The 20,506-nt window shown below is 38.1% G+C and overlaps 3 protein-coding genes across 4 annotated transcripts; all 3 read right to left on the bottom strand.

The window, feature by feature from the left end:
* Nucleotides 1-1,769: 1,769 nt before the first annotated feature.
* rpl10a (ribosomal protein L10a) lies at nucleotides 1,770-4,546 on the bottom strand. Its single transcript, XM_042492596.1, has 6 exons — nucleotides 4,469-4,546; nucleotides 3,953-4,024; nucleotides 3,426-3,506; nucleotides 2,409-2,557; nucleotides 2,117-2,289; nucleotides 1,770-1,981 (listed from the first exon to the last, which is right to left on the bottom strand). The coding sequence occupies exons 1-6, from the start codon at nucleotides 4,471-4,473 to the stop codon at nucleotides 1,811-1,813; spliced, it is 651 nt and encodes a 216-aa protein (XP_042348530.1). The 5' UTR covers nucleotides 4,474-4,546; the 3' UTR covers nucleotides 1,770-1,810.
* A 1,259-nt stretch (nucleotides 4,547-5,805) lies between these two features.
* fance (FA complementation group E) lies at nucleotides 5,806-11,555 on the bottom strand. 2 transcript variants are annotated; one of them, XM_042492059.1, is made up of 10 exons: nucleotides 11,236-11,555; nucleotides 9,311-9,896; nucleotides 9,061-9,090; nucleotides 8,919-8,975; nucleotides 7,637-7,780; nucleotides 7,439-7,562; nucleotides 7,215-7,290; nucleotides 6,387-6,453; nucleotides 6,174-6,299; nucleotides 5,806-6,079 (listed from the first exon to the last, which is right to left on the bottom strand). In XM_042492059.1, the coding sequence occupies exons 1-10, from the start codon at nucleotides 11,445-11,447 to the stop codon at nucleotides 5,975-5,977; spliced, it is 1,527 nt and encodes a 508-aa protein (XP_042347993.1). In that variant the 5' UTR covers nucleotides 11,448-11,555; the 3' UTR covers nucleotides 5,806-5,974. The 2 variants fall into 2 exon arrangements, with proteins under 2 accessions (XP_042347993.1, XP_042347992.1); XM_042492058.1 differs by having other exon boundaries at nucleotides 9,061-9,105.
* A 1,006-nt stretch (nucleotides 11,556-12,561) lies between these two features.
* On the bottom strand, nucleotides 12,562-18,044 carry mkrn4 (makorin, ring finger protein, 4). Its single transcript, XM_042491980.1, has 8 exons — nucleotides 17,971-18,044; nucleotides 15,526-15,654; nucleotides 15,182-15,429; nucleotides 15,020-15,108; nucleotides 14,249-14,502; nucleotides 14,049-14,156; nucleotides 13,580-13,679; nucleotides 12,562-13,477 (listed from the first exon to the last, which is right to left on the bottom strand). The coding sequence occupies exons 1-8, from the start codon at nucleotides 18,039-18,041 to the stop codon at nucleotides 13,322-13,324; spliced, it is 1,155 nt and encodes a 384-aa protein (XP_042347914.1). The 5' UTR covers nucleotides 18,042-18,044; the 3' UTR covers nucleotides 12,562-13,321.
* Between the last annotated feature and the right edge of the window lie 2,462 nt (nucleotides 18,045-20,506).

The raw sequence follows: 20,506 nt of genomic DNA on the forward strand, positions 1-20,506 counted from the left end.
ATCTTTCTCTGACATCTCCACACTGTCGAAAAAAACCCAGAAAGTCAGATTTTAGTCGTGCTGTCCACATGTGTGTCTGCTAAATATTACAGTGTGTCACCTGTTGAAGCCGACACGCTCTATGATGGACAGCTCGCTCCAGTTTGTGATTGGCGGCTCCTCTTGACTGGATTCTGTTGTAAAGGTACAACCCAGTTTAAATGCAAGGCTGTGATACTGGTCCTCTGTCTTTATGGACACTTTTAAAGCTGTGTTACCTTCATCACTGTCCTCGCTGCCCAGCATGGGGGGCGGACTGTAGCTGTTTGTCTCGGCATCAGGCTGAAATGAGTTCAGAAACATGCAAATATTGCATGTCAGGTCTTAATGTGCATCAACAAGAGCAGGTAGGACAGCAGGTAGATAACTCACCTGAGCAGTCATCACTTCATCAGCTGCTGCCTTCACAAGAATAATCCAAACGTCTTCATCAGGTAAAAAAACAGATTCAGTTACTCAAATCCTCCTCACAGTCAGTGCTGGATCTTTCATTATTGCTGGAAAGATTTATTCTCATAAACTCCCATCTGCGTTTGGTTCATTTCTCCTTCGGCCTTTCTCCTGCACTGAGAATAGATAATCCAATTAAGAGATCCACAGTCAGAGCAGAGCAGGACGACCGGCCCGAGAGGCTCATGGGTATTTGTGACTGTGCCTGTTACTGTGATTTACCTCTGGTAAATAGAAATGTTGGTGTTGTCCCAGGTGATGAATCAGATGTACCACTTCCCATCAGCCTCACTGTACCTTGAAGAAGATAAAATTGGGCCCTAACTTCACACCACTGAATCAAACACCCTCAGATAAAGACACAGGAGATATTTCACTCTTCTACACTGATTTGTTGATGCATATTAAGGGTTATTTTACCTTTATTGTCACAAAACATGATACATTTTACTGATTAAAAACACTACTGTTTATTTTAAGGTAGGAAAAATGTTACGTTACAGTATTAAAACATATATATTTAATACTTTGCAGCGGATGATGAATTTGCATATTTCCTGAACCTCTCTATTTTATTCTAGTGTTGCAAATTAAGCTGTTTCCTGAAGGGCCACAGTGAACTGGTCAGCTGAGACAGGACAGAAAGGTCCCAGTATCATCAGCTGAGTTATTACATTTTTTCTCTGAAATATTTATTTATGTTGTGGATTCACTTTGGATCTGCTTTAGGCCATTCCAGACAACCAGTAGGTTGGCCAGTCACAGGCATCTCCTGTTAAATTATTAATAAGTGATAACTATGTATTAAGAGCAAAGATGGAGCTCCACATGACTGAAGTCCTCCAAATGCCACAGAACTAGGAATGGGTTAATGAAGACTTGTTGGTTCCCAGAGTGTCTCCAAAGTCTTGTTTTGATTATCAACACTGCAAAAAAAACCTGTAACTATCCATTATTAAATGTCCAACATATACACACACACACACACATATTATATATATATATATATATATATATATATATATATATATAAAAAAATAAAGGAAATTTCTCACCGATAGCATAACAGAAGCTGAATATTCCATTAATGATTTGAAGTTTGAACAAAACGATTAGACTGACCCATGAACCGATATAATCACATTATTGGGTGTAATGTTTCGAGTAGAAAATCATTTGCCCACAGCCTTAACTCAAAATACTGAGGTCCATGACAATTACACTCCTTAAACCCAAATATTCAATCTTACCAAAAAAAAAACATACTCAAAACAGTGAACTTTGGATCATCTCCACATTTTATTAATAGAAAAGCGGTCCTTTAGTAGAGGCGCTGGGGTTTGCCCATGGTGCTCTTGACGTAGAGGGCGCGCACGTTCTGCCAGTTCTTCTTCAGCAGAGACACCAGGAAGTTGACAGCCAGGTGGATGTTGTACACAAGCTCATCCTCTGTCATCTTCACGTGTCCGACAGCCACAGCCAGACACAGCACCTACGACACACAGAGCCAACATATCATCCAGTAATCCAACAACCAATGTCCTCAATACAGCGTTTACGGCAAATATTCAAACAGATTATCCCGTTACGTCACATGTATTTAAAATGTGAGCAGTGCTGAGCGTACCTTCTTCATCTGGAATTTGATGGTGGATTTGACCTCGTCCACCTTGGTGTTCAGGTTCTCATTGTGGGTGAGCAGGGAGGGGAACTTGCCGGCCTTGTTAAGCCCAGGACCCAGGATACGAGGGATCTGCTTGATCAGAGACTCGGAGGCCAGGAAGGCGTCGTACTTCTTGGCTAAAGGGGGGCAAGCAAAACACAAGACAAATGTTTAGTTAAAAACAAATAAATAAATAAAAAGCCTATCGGACTTTGTTGCTAATCAGGTGTTTTACTGATCACGTCTACTTTCGTACCGAGCTTCTTGACCAGCTTCTTGTTCTTGTTGAGCTTCTTGAGAGCCTCGATGTCCATGTGTGGCAGCTCAGCGGCTTTGGCCTCGTCGCAGTGCTGCTGGTCTCCCAGGACGCACACAGAGAACTTTGGTCTGGGGAGAGTCTTCAGCCTGCAGATTAACAAAACAGTTAGAGACACTGCTCACAAGTCAAACACAAGGGCGTCAGTTGGATGTACGGCAGGGTATGACTGAGAGGAACCTCCCACCGTCTCTGCATCGTAGTAGTTTAAAGGATTGCTGGCGTGTGAACTTTGAATGCGTACAACATGTCGTGCTGGTTAACTCATTCATTTCATTATCATTCATTATCATTCTTGTTCACAAATAATTCAAAGATCAACTGGAAACTGATGCAATTACTTCTGTGTTGAAAATGCTTATTAAAACCAGGGTTCCTACAGCTCACGCAAGCTTAAATTTAAGCCTTTGGACTTTTTTTTTTTCTGACACTTTAAGAAAAATTTAAGACCAATTTTACTATAACCAACGCTGAAATGTAACGCATTCTAAGACTTTAAGGATCTGCAGGAAGCCTGTGAAATATCTGATATATTGAAACTCAAATACTCTGCCATCCCCAAATGACACCTTCCTCATTTTACCGTGTAATAGAAAAACTTCTTACCCATACCGCCACCGTGGCCGGTGTCCAGCTGACCTCTTTGGTAATATAATGTAAATTGGTCGGCATGAGGACGTGAACTTACCAGCTCAGCCACTCAAAGCCTTCCCTCATGTTTTAAGACCCAGGGTAGGGGTCCGTCTGCTTCACCTCCACCAGCCGAGGCCGGGTCAGCTCAGTCAGACTACCCAGAGTACTTCTCCATGTCTGCCCCTGGCCTGTCTGGACTTTAGATTTGTGTCCTACACAAAGACTTCAGTGACTGCTAACAGCCGTGTAACAGGCCGTGTTAATGCTCAGACAGGGCGGGTGGCACACAGGGAAAAGGTTGGGTGAAACAGTAAAAGGCCGAACCTGACAGTGCCGGAGAAACGCTTGTCCTTCTGGGGGTCATAGTTTTTCAAGCTGATCTGCAGCTCCACGGTCTCCGTAAACCTACAGACAAACACAAAGTTACACATGATATTCTGATCGTTTACTGTTTATCTCAAGGCACAAGTGTCACAAGTTCAACAGCTTTCCCCATATAAATATCTGCAGGTGGTCGCATCGAGACCCTGGGACCCCCACTGACATATACCTAAATATCCACAAAGTTTGTGATGACTGGGAGGATGTCTCTGCATGCAAAATAGATTTGGGGTTTTAAAATTCAATCAAGATGCTTTCTTTTAATCCGATTTAGTAAAGGCGGGTCATTTTTGACCCTTAGGACAAGTAAAACATACAAAACGTTAAGACAGCTTTGTGCAGCCCCTGCAATATCCTTATGCACCTTCCTAACTTGCTTGTTCACTTAACATAGTTACATTGTACACATTTTAAAATAGTACTTAAAAAATCTGGGATTTTTTTTCTATTCTGTTTCTTGCTGGACTTACTTCCTTGGCTTGGCCAGAGAGCCCTGCAGGACCTCCTTCACTGCTTCGTACAACGTATCTCTGGAGACCTTACTGCAACAATAAAACAAAAGAAATCACGTTAAAGCAAACGTAATTCAGTGGAAAACCTCCTAAAAACCGATCAAATCCGCCGATCTATGGCTGCGACGGCACATCCATAAAATAATGTACACACTTCGAAAAGATTTCATTATATATACTCTTGGAGATCTAATTTAAGCATCCGATGTTTGATCGTTTCCTAAAACATGTTATAAATGTGTGGATGACAGTGGATTGCATCTTAAACTCAGCGTGGTGTCCTGATGTTACACACCGGCAGATGAACCGGCCCCATAGATGACATTTTAGGTTCGTCTAACTCAGAAAAACTGAGCTGAATAACGTAACTGCCGCTCGACATAACAAGACTAAAGCATTAGAAGACTGACACCACCCAGAGTGAGCGTGGAAACCGTTTATTTCTCCATATTTATGAGTTAAAATGCGTCTAACCTCATTTTAGCGGCTTGTCCCTCTCGTCTTCCTACGTCGAAAAGGAAGTTCAGCGGGAAGTTACGCAAAATAAAGGCGTCCGCGTGATGACGTCATCGAAGGCGCGGAGATGCTGCTGCTTTGCTTTATTTCTATTTTTACGAATACATCCATTTTGTTTAACATAACAATATAAATACATTTGGGCTTATTATTGTTATTTATTTCATTTTATTATTATTATTATTATTATTATTATTATTATTATATTATTATTATTATTATTATTATTATTATTATTATTTTAAATACGTACTTTAGGACAACGTATGTGTGCTATGTCAAACAAAATGAACTTTCAAGGAGTTGTAGGTTGTATTGACTTAAAAAGCTCAAAATATTTAAAAAAAAATGAAGAAAATCAGATCCTTTCCTTTTATTTACAAAGCCAAACACATATATGTATAGTTTCAGCAGTAAAAGTATGTTTAAACGTAAAGTACAAGCAATGTCTCAATATATAATAGTCCCTTAAAAGTTAAGAGTTCTGAATTCAAAATATTAGAGTACACAAAAGCATATGAATAATGTACTTACAGTATTAAAATTCAAAGCTGCAGAATGATCTCCATCCATGTTTAATACTACAACTATCTAAAATGTAAAAGTATGACTGTGTAATATTTAACATGTCACTTATTTTATGTTTGTCATACTTTCTTAAAAATACACATTTGCTGCTTGAATACTGTTTTATGTGCACTGCGCTTGACAAAATTAATTGCCAAAAAGGAGTCACTAGCTATATTGATGAAATGTGAACGTTCCAAATAAAACAAAGTTTAACAGGTCTCGTCTTTTAATTAAACTATAGTTCTGTAAGAGAGTTATGTATTCAAAGCTAAACACACTATTGATATGCACCTTATACTTTCAGTGGTAGAGGTATCTATGTTTTTTAAATAAGTAAAACAAACAATACGTCCTGCATTCAAAATATTAGAGAACACATGAACATTATTAGAAATATGTACATAAAGATTAAAATGAAAAGTATGCATGCAGCAGAATGACCTCCATCATTTCTTAATGCTGCTCCCATCTATCTAAATCATAAAAATAACAACTTTGTAGAAATAGTTGATGGGTTGCTTATTTAATGTTTTTTATACTTATTTAAAGACACCTCTTTGCTTCTTGAATAGTATTTTATGAGAACATAACTCATGCAGACTGTGCTCAACAAAATAAAGTCAAAAAATAAAAAAGAAATATCAGCTGTATTGTTAAAAAAGTAAATGATCTTACCGTTGTGTTACTTTAATTTTTTATTTTTATACATTTTTACAGAGCAGAGAGAAAGAAGGAAGTCTGAGATATAAGATTTTTATTGCCAACAACTTCTTTGTTATTGTTATTGAGGACAATAAAGAACTTGAACCACACAGCATGACTCGTTACAGATGCCTTAACCAAGAATATATTAAACAGCTTCATGAACACGGTGACGTTAGATCAGATGTAACTTCATGTGTGCGTGATTCTTTTCAAAGCAGCTTGGAGAGACTTTTTGAGGAAGGTCTCATTTACCATCAGGCCATCGTGCAGGGAGTGTTTGTGTGCAGCCGTCACCTAGAAAAAGGAATGAATATAAATGCAGACAGATTAAAAAGACTATCGTATCCACTGTTCAGCCATTATGCCTGATATGAATTTGCAAACTTACATGACTGCTGTATTTGGTGAGGACTGTTAGCATCATTTTTGCAAACTTCACAGACTTTGTGAATTGAGGACCCTTGGTGACGAGCTGCTCTGTGAACTGTGTGAACAATTCTTCATTCAGGTCAGGCTGAAAAGAAAAAAAAAACAGGGATTTCAATAACAATGGCTATTATGACTGAGTGACCTGCAGCATTTTTCCAATGAATCAACTTACCTTGGAGTCGAGCAAGCTGTGGATTACAGAGAGCACTGCCTCACTCCACGCTGTTTTGAATGTCATTCTGGAAGGAAAAGGGTCAGAGATTGCATCAATAAACAACTAATAACAATCTGAGTCCATCTTATTTTGTGCTTCTGGTATCCTTTAAAAACTAAGCAATCTGGCTTGATTTATTTCAAAAACTTGGGAAGAAATAAAAAGTTACAAGAAAATTACCAGAAATTCAACAAAACAAAACAATTTTTAAAAAGGGTACCAAAACAAAAAATATCTATATAAATAGTTAATAATTATAATAATAATGATAATAATAATAGCAAGAATAAGAATTAGTATAAATATAATTTTCTGGACATTTTTCCCCGTTTTTCAAATTATTATTTTCTTGTTACTTTTTCCTGATTATTAAAATTATAACCTTTATTTAAACAGGAAAGGGCACCCTGATTACATTACAAGTAAAAACAATAAAATCATACTACAACACAAATCAACAAAACATGAGAAGTTTGGCCGATACTAAAGTGCACATTAAAAGCAAAAACACACAATAGGCACTGCATACATCAACAAATACTCCAAAACATCAACACAAGGAAAACACCTGCGTTCACTGTGCTCTTTCTTGCCATTTGTGAGACATCACCAACCACGTTGCTCAGACATCTTTTTAAAACAAATAAAACCAATTTGCTCAGACTCAAAGGTTTAAATGCATGTAAAAGGTTTCTGAACGAAGCACAAGAAAACTGATGCCATTCCAGGTTTTAAATGGTTAACTTGTTACAGCTGTAAATAGGTAATTTAAAAGTTTTATCTCACTGAAGCACCATCTGTCTGTAATGTGAATCCAGGCAGCCTTCGATCAGCCTGTTCAGCAGCTCAGCCTGCAGGTTCCCTGAAAACAACGTTGAAATAGAGGATTTTGAAAGTGAATTTATATGTACTTGAACCAGGACACTGAATCCATGCCAGCTGCACTGAAACTTACTCTGACCTGCATACGACAGGCACCGCACTCAGTCATAGCTCAGCATTTTCCTCACCTATGTTCTTTTCTTCAAGAACTGGTCCGATCACGGCGTGGCACATTGGTCTGGGATAGCGACTACACAGTGACGCCACTGCAGAGACGAGACATCTGGAGGCCGGCTCTGACAGGGACAGGACCTGCAGGTAAATGATATCCTGTTAGTGTCAAACACAGACACATATTTGAAACCTCTGCATATTCAGGGACGGACCTTGTGCAGAAGGAGGCTCTTGATCAGAGTCGCTGCCGTGCTGAAGCTGAAGTCAAGTGATGGAGCCAATAAACTGCTGCACAGTTTAGGCAGAGTTTGCTCCGGTAAGTCGGGCAAACTCAGCATGGTGCATATCAACTCCACCTAAACAGGAGAGGCAGAGGTACGGGATAAGCCATTTCATTGCCAACCATCAACCAAATGTAGAAAATAAGAGGTTTTAAAAAGCTTTCTAGTTGGTAAATAGGGTATTTGTCTGTGCTGAGTGAAGCTGTAAAGCACAACTTAAACTGAGCAGCGGTAACTACCATAATAATAAGGACAAGTTTATTGACAAATTTTCACATACAAGGATATTACTAAATTATTAAAAGCATAAAGACATAACTTAAATATGGAATAAAAAAATACATATATATATATTTTTTAAAATGCATAATGTAAATGTTCAAAATGATAAAGCTAGGAAGCAATGTGCAAAAATATATCAAAGGGATGTGCAAAAGTTCTGAGTATTAAGAATAAAGATAAAATAGACTAATAAGTTGATTTAAAGGTAATAACCTCTGTTTTTCTCGACTTTATTTCTTATATTACATTCAGTAGCTCTCAAATACTACCTTTGTGAAACATATGTTCCATTTTTGTTAAGACGTTATAAAATTATAAATCTGGGCCTGTATTTTCATTGGTGTTTTTCAGCAGTACATTAACGCTTGAAACCTGAGCAACTGGCTTGATTTCTTTTACAAACATGGAACAAAAGGCAATGAGCAACGAAAAAAGAAATAACCCAAAAAATAATGATAAATTAGTAAAAAGTACAAGAAAATTACGTGAAAATTACAAAACAAAAATAAATAAACAAAAAACAAGAAAATAATCTGGAAACAATGCTTCAAAATTATAGTTATATAAAATATGTAATTTTGATAATTAAAAATGCCCCCCCCCCCCCCAGACATTTTACCTAGTGTTTTTAAAAAAAAACAAAGATTTTCTAAATGTACTCATTTCTTGTCATTTGTAGAACATTTCTTATCAAGTTAATCATTTTCCTTTCCCCCATGTTTTTGAAAGAAATTGCACCAATTTGCTCAGGATTCAAAAGTATAAATAGTTGTGAGAGGCATCTGAAAGCAGCACAAGAATAGTGATGTTGCTCCAGGTTTCACAGGGTTAAAAGATGTAACTAATATTTTGTTTCTCCATGTACACTGATTGGGTGGATAAATTACCAACACATGTAAATACTGTCAGCTTCATAATTTGTAGGACATACTTGACCAGGGTCACAGTGGTTGAGCACTTTGAACAGCTCTGTGGAGCTCTGGTCCCACTGAAAACAGACAACAATAATAATTATGGTTATTATAAATGTCACTGTCAGTCTGTGATATCTGGAAGAAAGCATTTCTTCTTACCTCTGTCTGACTTTCCAGTAATTCTTTTATCTGAAGAACAGAGACCTACATCAACACGAAAGAAACCGATCTTTTTGTTATTTACAAAAATATAAATATAATGGTGTGATTAATACACTTGATTTGATCACGGTGTAAACCTGCTGTCCAATCATCATTTGAGAATTCTGTTCTTTCATGGAAAGAAATCAGATTGTTAAAATGAACAATATATTTTAGTGTACACAGGACAAGTAAAGCCTGTCTCTACCTTCATCTGTTCGGGCAGGGCATCACGTGGACTGTCTGCCGCTGGCTGCAGCTCTCCGGTAGGAGTTTCTGCGGCAGCATCACTTCCTGATCCTTCTGGTGTCTCTTCTTTTGTGCTCTGTTCTTCAGCATCGACACATTCGCCACCACAGATATCCATCTTCATCCGTTTACTCTGCTGACCCGTCTCCTCACCATCTGCGTCCAGACTGACAAAGCTGCCCTTTCTTTTCCGTTGTGTCCCCAGCTCCAATAAACCAGATGCACCCTGAGATTCAGATTCTACCGTGTGACCGCTGAAGCACTTGGCCCATCCTCCAGGCTCCCCAAAACCAACCAAACGCTGCGACAGCTCCTGGAGTCTCTGGCTGCACACTGGAGTGTACAGAGGCTCCTCAGTGTGGGCCCCCAGGGCTCTGTACAGCTGTCTAATCAGAGCGGTGACCCAGGGGCTCGGGTGAGGGTCCTGACTGAGGCACTTGAGAAGACGGAGGACGGTGGTCCGAGGAAGAACAGAGTGCACCAGATAGATGAAGGACAGCAGGTTTTGTTTGAATAACGCTGGGAACAGGCACACCAGGGGTTTACTAGAGTGGGTGAGAAAAAAATGGGTGTGAAGCACAAGCAGCAGTATGGTAGATGTCCAGAGTTTGTGTTAGGTTGAAGTTTATGGACTTAATTTAGAGTGATATGTTGTTACTGAAAGCAAAATCTGTGGTCAAGATGTAAAAGAGAACTGCTAAGAATCGAAAATAAACTCTTCGTTCAGTACATGGAACAGACAGTCACTAAATTAGACACTATTTATTAACACAAATTAAAAGAGGCATATATATTGAAATAAGATTGAGAAAAACAGAACTCTGAAAATAAGCCTAAACATATGCAATGAACACTTGAGTAACAGTACTAATTCAACATACAGCAGCCGTGGTGCTGCATTCAAAATCCTAATTTAGTTAATAAGGTTTTATTTAAATGTTGAGGAAAAAAGGTACAACAGTTTATCTGAAATGCAATGTAGTAGTAGGAAAAATAAAAAACACTTGTAACAAATGAATAAATTTAACATAAATATTGAAAAATAAAAATCAAAGAAAATTTCTCTGGCATTTCTACTTTTTTGCTGTATCGAAAATGCACCAAGCCGTGACACCACTGTACCCTGTCACACCAAACCATTCATTTTGTGAACACTTACACCTTTAGAAAATATTAAAGTAAAATGCAAATATTTTACATTTGTGTATTATGGTAAGTTTAATTGTATGCAGTAAGAAATTATGTATGCCAACATATGCGGGGTTGATCTATATTGGTTTTTCAGGGCCAATACTGATTATTAGTAGTTAATGAGACGAATAACCTGTATTTGGAACTGATATCCATTTAAAATACAATGAAAATATTTCTGTCAATATTTAGAATTCGCAATATAACAAACTCCAGCACATACTCTGTTTAAATGCCTTTAGCAAATATTTAATCAAAATTTAAACTTTCATTATCATATACAGCAAGTTCCCTGCAAAAAGAAAATTTTAATAAAGAATGAAAAAGGTTTTACAAAGTTACTGTTCCACTCATGCGGGCACATTCTTTTTAAACTGATACATTTTATCCGCCATCGATATAGATAATCGGCAAAATACCGAATATTGGCCCCAATAATCGGCCAGACCGATAATCTGTCAACCCCTACTATATATTCATAATTAATGTGGTTTACTGAGTGAGTTTACCACCACAATTATGGAGCTACACTTGAATTATACATTCAGGGTTCCTGTTAAGTATAACCTCAGAGAGAAACGTGACTGTCCCCGAAGAAAACAACCACTTTCCAGATACTTGAACTACTACATTATTTCTGAATTAACGTTACGTGTATTGTAAGGAGGCTCGGCGCGGTGTCATTTTACGTACACAGTTAGGAGCTTGGCGTCAGTCTCGGGACAGGTTATTTCGTCCTGGCAGAGGGTCTCTATGAAGACAGACAGAGACATTTCGGGGTTGGCTCGCTGCTGTCTGCGGAAGACCCGGACAGCTGTGAGAGCACCGGAGGATCCGCACAGGAGAGACCGGACCAGCAGCTTCCACTGCCCGTCAAACCGACTCACAGACACACCGGGCTCCATCCTACCGACCGAAGCTGCTCACCACATCAAGACATGGACCTGAGGACATACAGACATGTATATATGTCCGTGTACCAGCCTGTCATGACACCGCGCCAGTTTTGTTGACATGTCTTCTTCGCGTGTGTATTTTCAACAAGTTTAGGTTTCATACCTCCACCTAGTGGTGAAACTCTGTAGCTCCTACCCTCTCTAATATATGAGCTTACCAATTTAGTTTTAAATTATAATAATAATTTAATGACCCTCCCTGGAGCTATAAATATTTTTTCTTGTGACTGGGGGGAAATGCATGAACCTTCCTCCACTGAAAATACCATATTTTACATGTTCTGGTTATGATAAATAGCGTGGTTTGTGGAGAGCATGCCATTAAAACCCCTCCTCTGGGTTTTGGTTTCCTGGGGGTATTTAAAATAAATACAAAATAAAACAATAAAGCCTTTTGAAACCTGGATCAACATCAGTTTTCTTGTGTTTTCTTGTTCAGATGTCTTTTACAAGCTTTATTACCCTTTGAAATCTGAGAAAACTGGTTTGATTTATTTTGAAAACATGGGGGTAAAAAAAGTCCAACAAATTGCAAGAAATTTGTAATATGTGACAAGAAAATTACCTACAATTTAGTTTCTCAAAAGAGGGAATTAGAAAATTATCCAAAAAATAGGGAAAAATGTCTCAAAAACTATATTTGTGGTTATAATTTTAAATTTCAAATTATGCAAGAGAAAAAAATGTTGCACTTTTAGGTCATTGCATTAATTGCTTTTACCTTTATTTTCTATAAATGTTTAGCTAATGTTTGTGTTTAGTTAATGTCATTTTTATAAATGTCTTTTACTAATTTGTTGCTAATTTCAAGCCATGTCTTGATAAGTTGTTTGCTGCCTTCTCACCATGTTTTTGAAAGAAATCAAACCAATTTTCTCAGGTTTCAAAGGGTAACGTTGAATGTCACTCCCACCAGGCTAAATCAGAAAACAAAAGTCCCTCCTCAGTGCTTTAACAATGCCTGAGGATCCTCCCCCATTTTGCACCACCCCCCTCCCCTCTCATAAATAACAAACAGTCCCTTGTAACTGCAAAAACATGACAATGAGAAGCACGCCACACCTTTTCAGTGAGACAAAGTGTGAAGCTATGTTTTATTTTCTGTGTACAAGTACAACTTGCTTAAAAAAGGAATAAAATCTTAACATTTCATGTTCTTGCAAAAACTAGGAAAATGGTTTCTATCACTTGAGGCAAGTATCATCAGTAGTGGACATTAGCAAAAAGAGGTACAGCATACTTTTTATCTATAGACAATTAAAACTACCATCCACACAAATCTTTAAAATATCAAAATGGTACAAATTGCTAGGAGAGAAGTCAGAACTGAACACTCCTACTTAGTCAGAGATAAAGAGTAAATTAACAATCTGCAACATGTTTGAAGCACTTTGGCCACAGAAGTGAAAGAAATCCAAAATAGGCAATCACGACATCAGTAAGACAGAGATCAAAGATGCATCACATCTGGGATGCTTACATCAAAAAAGGCCAACAGACCATGTACCACAGAGAGCCAAGCGTACACGTCCTCATATCCAAACAGCAGCAGGTGATTTCACAGGTTAGTTCCTCTGGTTGAAGGAGAGCTCATCAGTAAAATCACCTGCTGTAGTCTGTAATTAAAAAAGCAACAACAACAAACTGGGTGCTCCATGGTGCACGGTGGACATCCTTCTTGATCTTGATTCATGGCGACTCAAGAGGAAGTTTCAATACTGACAGAAGAGTCGCAACACAACCACGTGTTCTTCAAGGGGCCACTTTTACAATTAGGACCCCCATTCAGTGGTTTCAGGCACTGACCAAAAGCAGCAAAAAGCTCAGAAACCATACTCCGTAGACAGGTAAAAAGGAAAGCCCGACTCATCATAACCATCGTCGTCGTCGTCGTCGTCTTCATAACCAAGAAGGGCCATGGCTATGAAAAGATTGACCAGATCTACACCATCATACTCTTCTTCATCTTCTGTAGAATACTGTCGAAGAAAGAAACACATTCGGGAATGTGAAGACATTATATCTCAAGCATGCCTATTGTGGTGAGAACTAACCAGCGTATATATCAGGGTTATATTTACCGGAAATGACCCACGACGCTCAGGTTTGTCATGCCGATAAAGACACTCCGTTTTGAAGGGGCAGCATCTGAATCGCATGTAGTACCTGCATCTTTTCTTACTAGAATCATGAGACGAGAAAGGAACAGGAGGTTCGGTTTCAGTTGCATGTGGTCATTTTTCAAAAACAATTACGAGAATTCGGCACAGACTTCAGATTTCAAGATACTTTTCATTTAACTTTAAATAATACTTATTGCAACACTGCATGAAGAAAAAAGGAAAGGCTCACTCCCATTTTGTATGTAATTGTTATGTAGCCCCTCTGGTATACAAAACAGACAGTGTTTCAACTTGCCTGGTAGGACAAAAATCATTCAAACTGCACTGGTGTAGAATTGTCAAAGTTACAAAGGTCATCAGTTGTGTTAGACCTGAAGCCCAGCTGAAGTGATTAGTGTTTCTGTCAAAACTGAATCTGACACAATACCTGAATTTCTCTTTAAAGGCAGCAATCAGGCGTTCCTTGGCTGGTCCTTCGACCCAGTGTTTGTTAGGCACATAAAAGGCAGACCTCACTCTGCACTGAGGGCAGCTCCTGAGGAATAATCATTAAACACTGATGTCAAGTCACATCCTTTATACATATCGCCAGATGCAATAAAATATTCAAATACTATGGAAACCTACTTTACCACATCCGGCCCGAGGTCTTTTGTTTTCCTCCAGGTCATGATGCATTGTAAACAGAAGGAGTGACTGCAGTTTGGCAAGATTCCAAAAACATGTTTTTTTGGATCTGTCTTTTCATACACCTTGTCCATGCAGATGCCACAGGTCACATTTTTACTCTGGAGGAAGGCCTCCGTTTCCTCAATATTCCCCAGGGTACTGGAGGCCGCAGCAGCTGCGCCATTCTCTGTCGTCTCATTGGACGACGTCTCCTGGACACAGGAATTTGTAGTCAGTAGAAGCCTCCTGGGTCCAGCTGTTCAAAAGTAATCTAATCAGATTTCAGCTGCCGGGTTGGATCAGATCTTTGAAATGGATTGTTCAAAAGAAATAAAATAATCCAATGATCCAATCTGATATTGCTTTAAAAACTTGTGCAAAAGTAAGATGGATTAGCTGATCCTAAAAAACAAAACACTGGATTTCCAAATCCAGATAATTTTTGATCCAGATTCAATTTTTTTGAACAACTGGGCCTTGGTTTCGACTTGGCTCGATTCACCAATATGTCCAGTGGAAAGATCAAACTTAAAATAAAGCGGTGCGCCCAGTAGCTCAGTCGGTAGAGCGGGCGCCCTACGTACAGATGCTGTGTCCTCGCCACAGCGGCCGCGAGTTTGATTCTGGCCTCGGCCCTTTGCTGCATCTCTTTCTGTCTGTCTCTGTCTCTTAAGCGCCCCCCGCCCGCCCAAAAAAATAAATAAATAAAAATAAAAAAACAAGGCAAACCTGCTCATTTCTTCCATCACATGCACCTGCTTGGGCAACCTCTGAGCTCTGGAACGATTCCCAGGAGGCAGTGAGAGGAGTGTCAGTATCTGTGAAGTAGAAGTGGGTTAGCTACGGAAAATGCAGACCAAAGTCAGTGTCACCCATAAAAACATCCAATACCTTGTGACGGTTCCTCAACTATATCTGCTGCAGAGTGTCCAACGTTGTGTTGAGGGTTTAAGACATTAACCACCAGCCGTGACCTGCTGCATTCCTGCCTGGACGTCACCTCTGCGTGCAGAAGAGCAGGCTCCGACCCTCTTCTGTCAGGTGGAGTGTAAGCCACAGCGGAGGAGGAAACGGTCGGCACCGACCCTCTTCTGCCTGCAATAGCTGCATCAACCTCAGGTTGACTTATATGGATATATCTGTTGGTGGAAATATTGAATGAGCTACAGACCACCGTGCACGTCATTCTCTTTTATTTCATTATATACAACTGAGGGGGGCAAATAAAAGCTTACCTGCAGTGGTCACCATACCAACATCCACCTTTCTGATAGTACCGACATATTTGCGAAGGCAGGATATCTGGCCATTCATGTCTATAAATACACCTTGAACCAAATCTGCAAGATCCATTTAAGAAATGCCTGTAATGAAAGAGGAGGGGAGTGAATTTCTAACATGTAGCATCAGAAACTGCATCTTTTAACATAGTTGAGGCCAGGTCCAATCAGTGTATAAGTACAATAACTACCCCTTTGAAATCTGGAAAAATTGGCTCGACACCTTTCAAAAACATGGCAAGAGAGCAATGAGCAATGGAAGAAGAAATGACCCAAAAATGAGAAAGAAATCAGTAAAAAGTAAAAAGAAATTTCCTGAAAGAAAGACAGAACCAAAAATTAAAATTAAAAAGCTTAAAATTATAAGAATTTTGGAGCATAATAGTGAAATTTTAATTATAATAATTGTAAATAGGTTTTCCCTACCCTTTTCCCCTTGCTTTTTTAAAAATAAATTTCTAAATCTACTAATATTCAAAAAGTTTCTGGCAACGCAAGGCTTGCCTCACTTTCATTTCTTCTGGACTTTACTTCTTCTTTTGAAGTCCCAGATCAGTCAAGTCACAGAGCAGTCCAAGTCAAGCCTCAAGTCTCAGGTCAGTCATAACAAAACTGTAGAAGCAGCCGCACAAGTTATGCCAGGACTACATAAAAAATAAGTATGTAAACAAATGGAAAAATCCTTTAATATGACCATGGTTTGTGTAACTAGCAAAGACTTTGGGGAACAAAAACTTGTACACGTGTTGAAATGTGTTCCCCTATTAAATAGTATTTTCCACCTGTTGATGCAAGTGCCTCGCTTGTTTAAAAACAGGTAAGGCATTTTAAAAAAGATAAAAATAAAATAAGCACTGGGGAGGGACTTGTTTTTTTTTTAATCTTGTTTAGACAGGGGACGTACAACTTTAAACGGTAGTATTTTGAATTTATTTTAAAATAACCCCTGAACCCTAAATCTCGCTAATGGATTTGAAAGGCATGTTTTCTTTAAAAGTCTTCAAAATCACACTATTTATCAGAGCCAGGAACTGTAAAAAAAAACAAAAGTAGGATTTGAATTTTGCTTAAGAAATTAGTGAATAAAATTTTTTAAAAAGTTATTTATGGTGGAGGGAGGGTGATTGATTAGGAAAGACAATTATAGTTTCAGGAGGGACAAGATGGAAGAAATAAAATCATCCCGGCCAGCGCCCCTCAGATAAATAAAGCACAGTCCCTGGAGAGTTTGGGTCAGGTTTAGGTTGTGGTAAGCTGCAACAGTCTTTAACCAACACCCCGACTGTTTAAAAACAGTAGAAGACAACCCTTTACAACCCTGGCTCGACATTAGTTTTCTTGTGCTGCGTTCAGATGCCTCTCACAAGCTACTTATCCCTTTTAAACCAAATTGGTTTTATTACTTTCAGAAAATACGGTGGGAAAAGGCAATGACGAACTTGGCAAGAAATGTCCCACATAATGCAAAAAAAATATTAAGAGGTGACCAAGAAAATGACCTCAAAATTGAAAAAAAAGGGAGAGAATTATTAGAGAATTATCAAAAACTAGGGCAAATATCCAGAAACTATATGTATATACAATTTATATATTTTTTTTTTATTATGTTACAGAAAAAAATATGCAAATATTGTTTCAAATATCTTCACTTTTTATTGGTATTTTTCTTTTTTGTGTGTCCTTAATATTTCATTTATTTTCTTTTTACTTATTTTTTTGTTATTTTTTGTGCCATGTGTTGTTAAGCTCCTCATTGCCTTGAAAGAAATCAGACCAACTTGCTCCGGTTTCAAAGGGTTAAGTCAACATAGCTAATGTTAACGGTTGCCCCACAAAAAGAGCCAAATGTACATTTTATAACGTTACAAATGCAATGACAAAGCTGGCAATAACATCTCGCAAAAGCTATCTTTAAAAGTAACTGGTATGGTTAGCCGAAAAGTGATTGTTGTTTTTTCTTCAGTGCAGTCTGGTGTCCCAAACAGCAACCATTTGTGTTTACGTGTTGTCGGAAATAAAGTTTCATCTGTAGCACAAAGTTAGTCAAGAGCTAGCAAACATTTTGTTCAGCATTGTTATGACATGAAAGTTTAACGTGTAATGCGATGGCTAAACACGAGAAACACAAGTTACTCCAGTCACAGTAACTGATTGAAGCTAACGTTAAAGCTAAACAACAGTCTCAGATAACGTTTATTTCCACGCTAACACTCCCAAATACCCACTAAAAAGCGATCTGCCTTATTTTATTCACAACAAAACTACTTTGTCAATCGTCAGTCACTCTTTCGTCCACCATTGTCGTTGGCACTAACGGGCGAGTTAGTAACGTCACTCCTCATCACTGTCCGACATTGTGTTTACTTTGATAACGTGAAAGTAAAACTTTCCGCCGCTTACCTACAGATACCTCCACTGCGGGCCGAGTCCATCCTCCGTGTGTTTTGAGCAAGCCGCCGAACAGCCTCCATCTCACTGTCTAAATAGAAGACAGCTGGTTGTTTTCACCAATCAACTGCGAAGAACCAATAGAAACGTGACGCTAACGTCCGTACGTTACGTGACTACGTCCAGATTACGTCCGAAATTTTTTCTCAACTCTCCCAAAATTTGATTTACAGATATGTGGATTTTGATAACTCTTGTTCTCGCTGTTGGCATGCTGATTAAACTTAAATCCACTTGTTCTTTCAGTGTAAAATAACAATGATTTTTCAGTGTCGCGTTTGCAATAACTCTAATGTCACTCATCATTTTAGCTTTAAAGATATAATCTGTTGCTATGAAGATATGAGTAATAAGTCCTTGAACCATGTTGTTAATTTCTTTATTTTAATGAGGAAATTCCTCATCTATAAGCATAATTTTTAGAATCTATATCTATCTATCTATCTATCTATCTATCTATCTATCTATCTATCTATCTATAGATCTATATATATACAGACATTGTATTGTAGCATTGGGCAAAATTATATTTTACACACTCAGCACATTAACCATATTATGATTTAAATGTTCACATACTAGTGCTAATTGTCTATTACTATATTTCTTAAATTTATATTTTTACACACTTGCATACTCAGCGTATTACTATACATACTTTATTTCTTTAAATATCTACATACTGTGCTTATTGTTTACTATTACCGTATTTCTATTTTTACATTACTTTTTTTATATACCTGTTTTGGTACTTACTTACTAAAATATTCTATGCTGTCACCAGAGTTACTTCAATGAACAACAACCCGCCCCCGAATCAAGAAAGTTATTCTGATTTCCATCTTTTCTTGATTGATTTAAATCAGTGCTTTTCTCTCTTGCTTTTATGAACAACAAAGAAGAAATACATTTTTCAAATATTAAAAAAAAATATTTGGTGATATGAATTGTTTTTGTCTGCGTGTTTGCATGCTTTTGTTTCAGTCTATGTCCACTCTTATTTTTTATTTTCAGATTTCTTATGGTTTATGTAATGATTTGTAGAATGTCATAATTCTTACAATCAGCTCTCATGTATTTTTGTGCTCTTGTTTTATATCTGACTTGTTTTGTACATTTTGTGTTTTTTAAATTATCATAGTTGGATGCATAGAACAAAAACTCTGGCATTATAAGATGCAAATGTATTATTGTTTTGTTTGTTTTTGTGTCCTTATTTTGTTTTATTTTTGAGTTGTCTATGTATGTTTTTGTATTTCTGTAACTGAATTTGTGTGCAATAAATAAAAAAAAAAGTTAAATTGGTTGTGTTAGAAAAGAAAAAAAAAGATAAACTGCAAGCAAGTGTATTAGACATACACCAATCAACCAAAACATTTAAACCACTGGCTGGTAAAGTGAATACCATTGATCATTTCGTAATAACACAATGTTCAGTTGCGAAACCTTTGGTAGTCATGAGGATGCCGCCTGACCCACTTCACCCACCCTAACATGTTTCAGACCGAGTACTCCGTCATGGCAACGACGCATCGTGAAAAACATGACAAAGTGTCCACCTGGCCTTCAAACTCCCCAGATCCCAAACTGATCAGGCATTCTTGGGGCGTGCTGGTACCCCAGAGATCCACAGTGGGACCTCCTTGGATCAGACTTGGCTCTGGGCTGTCGAGGCATGGACACAGGACCTCTGGAGGGTGTCCTGTGGTGTCTGGCACGGGGGTGCTGACTCCTTTGAGTGCTGTCGAGTGTGAGGTGGGGTACTGGTATGTCCTCCGCATGCTCAATCAGATTGGAATCTGGGGAATTTGGAGGCCAGGTGGACGCCTAGGGGTCTTTGTCCAGTCCTCAGGTCATTCCTGAGCAGTTTTTACGGTGCGGCATGTTGCACTGGCAGCAGGGAGTGTCATTGCCATGATAGGATGTACTTCTGCAACAGTGTTTGGGTTAGGGATGCAAGATATTGGATTTTCTAATATCCAATATAAAACAAATTATTTTGCAGATAACCAGTACATTTCTCAATATACCTAATTTTAGTGATTATGAAGTATCTTCTGTAACATCATATTATGCAGACTCTCATAGTGATTGTCCACCTGCAGATGGAGACATAAAATACAATGCTTTTCAATGTATGTAATATTAAATCATTGTGCAAAATAAGAAAAAATACATAATTTTTTTACTTTACTAATAGTTTGTCATTTAGACAGAAATAAACACGTTAACTGATGCTGATATTTCATTATAAAGCCAATATCAGCCGATACTGACGACATGCTGAAATTATCAGGTATCCCAAGTTTGGGTGGGTGGAGCGTGTAAAGTGGCATCCACATGAATGCCAGGACCAAAGGTTTATTAGCAGAACATTAAATCCTAATAAAATAATCAGTGTTATTTATATAAACTGCCAGTGGTTTTAATGTTTGGCTAATCTGTGTATAATCGGTCTTAATATTTAAAAACAAACTGAGAAAATCAG

The sequence above is a fragment of the Plectropomus leopardus genome, chromosome 8 (assembly GCF_008729295.1).
Source record: "Plectropomus leopardus isolate mb chromosome 8, YSFRI_Pleo_2.0, whole genome shotgun sequence".
Classification (NCBI taxonomy): domain Eukaryota; kingdom Metazoa; phylum Chordata; class Actinopteri; order Perciformes; family Serranidae; genus Plectropomus; species Plectropomus leopardus.